Here is a 3,249-nt window from a genome sequence, read left to right as displayed (position 1 = left end):
TATATATATATAATCAGAAAAAATGAAATAAAATAAAAGTCAGATGACAAACAGCAAGATGAGACCTGCTCAAAAGTATCAAAACATATAGTCTAATAACAAATCTGTTGAGTACTGCAAAAAATGTAATCTTTGTGATCAATATTAATGAAATAATTTATTCTAAAAAAAATTTCCAATCAAATGAGAGAAACTTAAATGATTTTATAATAATTACTACCCATTCCTTTATGGTTTAACTGAATTTTTTTAAAAAATACATTAAATCATTTATTGCTTCAGAATGAAGTATGATGGTCACATTATCTGATTCCACAAAGAATATTATATTATATTGCAGGATATTATTTTTAATAAAAATAAAAGGCACTAAAGTAGTCTAATACATAAATAAAAAAATTTAACTGTCAAATAAATTGGACAGAAAATGTGAAAGCTTAAACTGTTCAATAAAGCTTTATTGAAAATTATACTAAGGAGTTGAAAATAATAATAGATAAGAGTTTGTTATTTATGTTCAACAAAATTAGGATTATTACCTTAAAACTACAATAACACCATCAAAAACATTAAATCCATTGCTGATGTATCCAAAAGGGCCTTCAGCTATTACTTTGAAAAACATTTCTAGTGCAAAAATTGTAGAAAAAACTATATTACTTGTTTCTACGACTGCAGTGAGTCCATCAGGCTGAAAGCAAAAATTAATATTAATTTTATTTAAGCAATAACAATTTTTCATGGTGAATGAATTCTCTTTTCATATATTGTAATGAAATATTACATCTCTTGTAAAATGAAATCCAAAATGTCAACTGTTACCATGATAATGTAACATTGCAGAGACATTGTAAATTGAACAATAAAATGTGAATATTGTGAAGAATAATAAAAAAGTTTACTATATTAATAATGTGGAGAAAACATTATTACTTTGAGAATAAAAGAAAGTGTTTATGTTTGATATGTAAAAAGTTATAATTTATTTCATAATTCTGAATTAAGGATTAATTAAAATTTATAAGTTAATAGTTTAGCTTTATTACTAATTCATTCCAGGAATTTTTGAAATACAATAAAGTTCAAACTACAATATTTAAAGCTAGTTCAAGTAAAGATGAAAATGATTATGAAGAATCACCAGGAAGAAGCTATCTCAACCAGCAATAAACTTCAATTGAAATAACAACTACCAAGTATTTTATGACATTTATCAAAATTTTACAATTTAGTATTTAATTTTTAACTTATGTTTATATTTTATCATTAAAGTTTTAAGTAATTTTTGTTTATATAACAAAATTACATTTCTTATATAAATAAATGATGTTTTCTCCTATTTGAAGTATTCCTGAATTGAATTTGCCAACTTATTTAATTGAATTTAGTATTAAAAATATTATATAATGTAAATGAAACATTACTTAAAATAGAAAACCAATTGGATCAACTAATTTAAAGATAAAAAAAGTAGGTCTTATGGCTTGTAATGACTCTTTGTAAGGATGAAAGGAAGGTACACAAGTTTTCAGTTAAAAATGTGTTACTAAATTAATATGATAGAAATAAAATAAATAGACGAGATCTTTCAGATTTTGGTATATTATATTATTGTTCAATTTATTTTAATATTCTTGTTAGAGTACTTTAGTAATTCTAAATTGATAATCAATTACCTGGTTATGGTGTTCAATTCCCATACTTAAAGTGTTGATCAGTATAGCGACCAATATACCTCTTTGAAAGTAATCATGTTCTACTATAGATTTGATTCCTCTTCTGATCCCTGCCAAAAAGCAATGCTTGAAACACAAGCAGCCTTTCATTAAACAACCTATCTTTTTTCTTGGCATTCTTTCTCCCTATAAATAAAAAATATATATATTTTGTAAGATCAAATGGGTAAAAAACTAATAACAGATATTAAAGAAATTAAAAAATATATAAATATTGATTCAGAAATAATATAGTATAATTTATTAAAAAGTTGCAAAATTAAATTTATTTCCTGCTTATAAAACTACAGGATAACTAAAATATAGGATTCAAATAAATTAAATGGATTTTTCTCATAGTTTTCAGCTGGATTTTCATGAAAGTATTCTTTTTATCACGAAAAACATCATCAGACAATTTCAAGCTTTCAAAAAAGTATTGTGAATTTTATGAACACAAATTGAAATATTTTTCAAAATATTCTAACATAGTTCTCATTCTATCAAATAGTCTTACAGTGTTTGGCCGTAAAGCTAGCTCAGTGTCTGCCCATGTGAAGTGAGGTTGTAAAACCCCCTTACTCAGAGAGTTGAAGAGGGAGTCAAGAGCAGGTTGTCCAGTCGGGAGAGCAGCACTCAGTGCACCGCTCAATGCCAATAATTCTTGGCAGGTCATTGCCTCAGTTCCGATTCCAGAGGTCTGGAAAACCAATAGACATTATTTATTATATTATGTGAGTTATATAATAACAATATTTGATTAGGTTTATTAGATAGATATTTGATAGTATGGTACATATTTGATTAGAGATGAATTGAATTGTTTTTATTAAGTTTCATACCCTCATAAACTCAAACTAGGATAGAAATATCTGAACTAACAGCTTATCTAAGAGTAAACAATAAAATCAAAATCAATTTTGTCAGCTGTTACCTAAGTTACAGAGTTTTATATGCAGTTGCAGGATGATCAGAGTTATGCAAAACATTTAATCAGCATTTGTTTTATGATCCTGGCTTACTTCCATCATATCACAGAAATGTAATAGAATAAATCTCGTAAGGATGTTATGTCACAACTATTCAAAAACTATCTTTGTTAGGTATAATATTCTCAAAAATAAACCAACTGAGGTTCAAGAGGCACTAAACAAAATATAATTAGGATATCAAAGGAAGTTTGTAGTAAGGCAGTTCAATAAAATTTTGTAGAATCACTGATATTGTCAATATATAAATATATTTAATAGGTATTATCACTTGGCATACATTTTTTTAAATTTTTGAATCCCTAAATACTTTGAAGACCTTCATCACTGTTAAGCCACCTCAATTCGACATAGTCTCCTTGTTGGAAAGCTTAACTAAAAAAATAAATAAACACTGGCTCGGATAAAACATTTATTCGTAAATTAACTTAAATACATAAATTATACATAAATTAAATTGAAAACAAAGAAACCTTCTAATAACAAAAAAAATATTCCCTATGAAAACAAATTACAAAAAAAAATGGCTAATTACAACTGATGAA

At 25.7% G+C, this 3,249-nt stretch overlaps 1 protein-coding gene across 9 annotated transcripts in view; it reads right to left on the bottom strand.

Moving 5' to 3' along the window:
- Positions 1–3,249, bottom strand: part of Ca-alpha1T (Ca[2+]-channel protein alpha[[1]] subunit T) — a 208,485-nt gene that overhangs the window by 53,729 nt on the left and 151,507 nt on the right. For all 9 annotated transcript variants that reach the window (XM_067051774.1, XM_067051770.1, XM_067051775.1 and 6 more), the window contains 3 exons: positions 2,233–2,415; positions 1,677–1,862; positions 540–691 (listed from right to left, as the gene is read on the bottom strand). In XM_067051774.1, the coding sequence (XP_066907875.1) occupies positions 540–691; positions 1,677–1,862; positions 2,233–2,415 (521 nt within the window). The remainder of the gene's footprint in view (positions 1–539; positions 692–1,676; positions 1,863–2,232; positions 2,416–3,249) is intronic.

The sequence above is a fragment of the Halyomorpha halys genome, unplaced genomic scaffold, assembly GCF_000696795.3.
Source record: "Halyomorpha halys isolate HHAL.00 unplaced genomic scaffold, Hhal_1.1 Scaffold873.1, whole genome shotgun sequence".
Lineage (NCBI taxonomy): Eukaryota > Metazoa > Arthropoda > Insecta > Hemiptera > Pentatomidae > Halyomorpha > Halyomorpha halys.
This window is presented reverse-complemented; position numbering and strand designations above follow the sequence as displayed.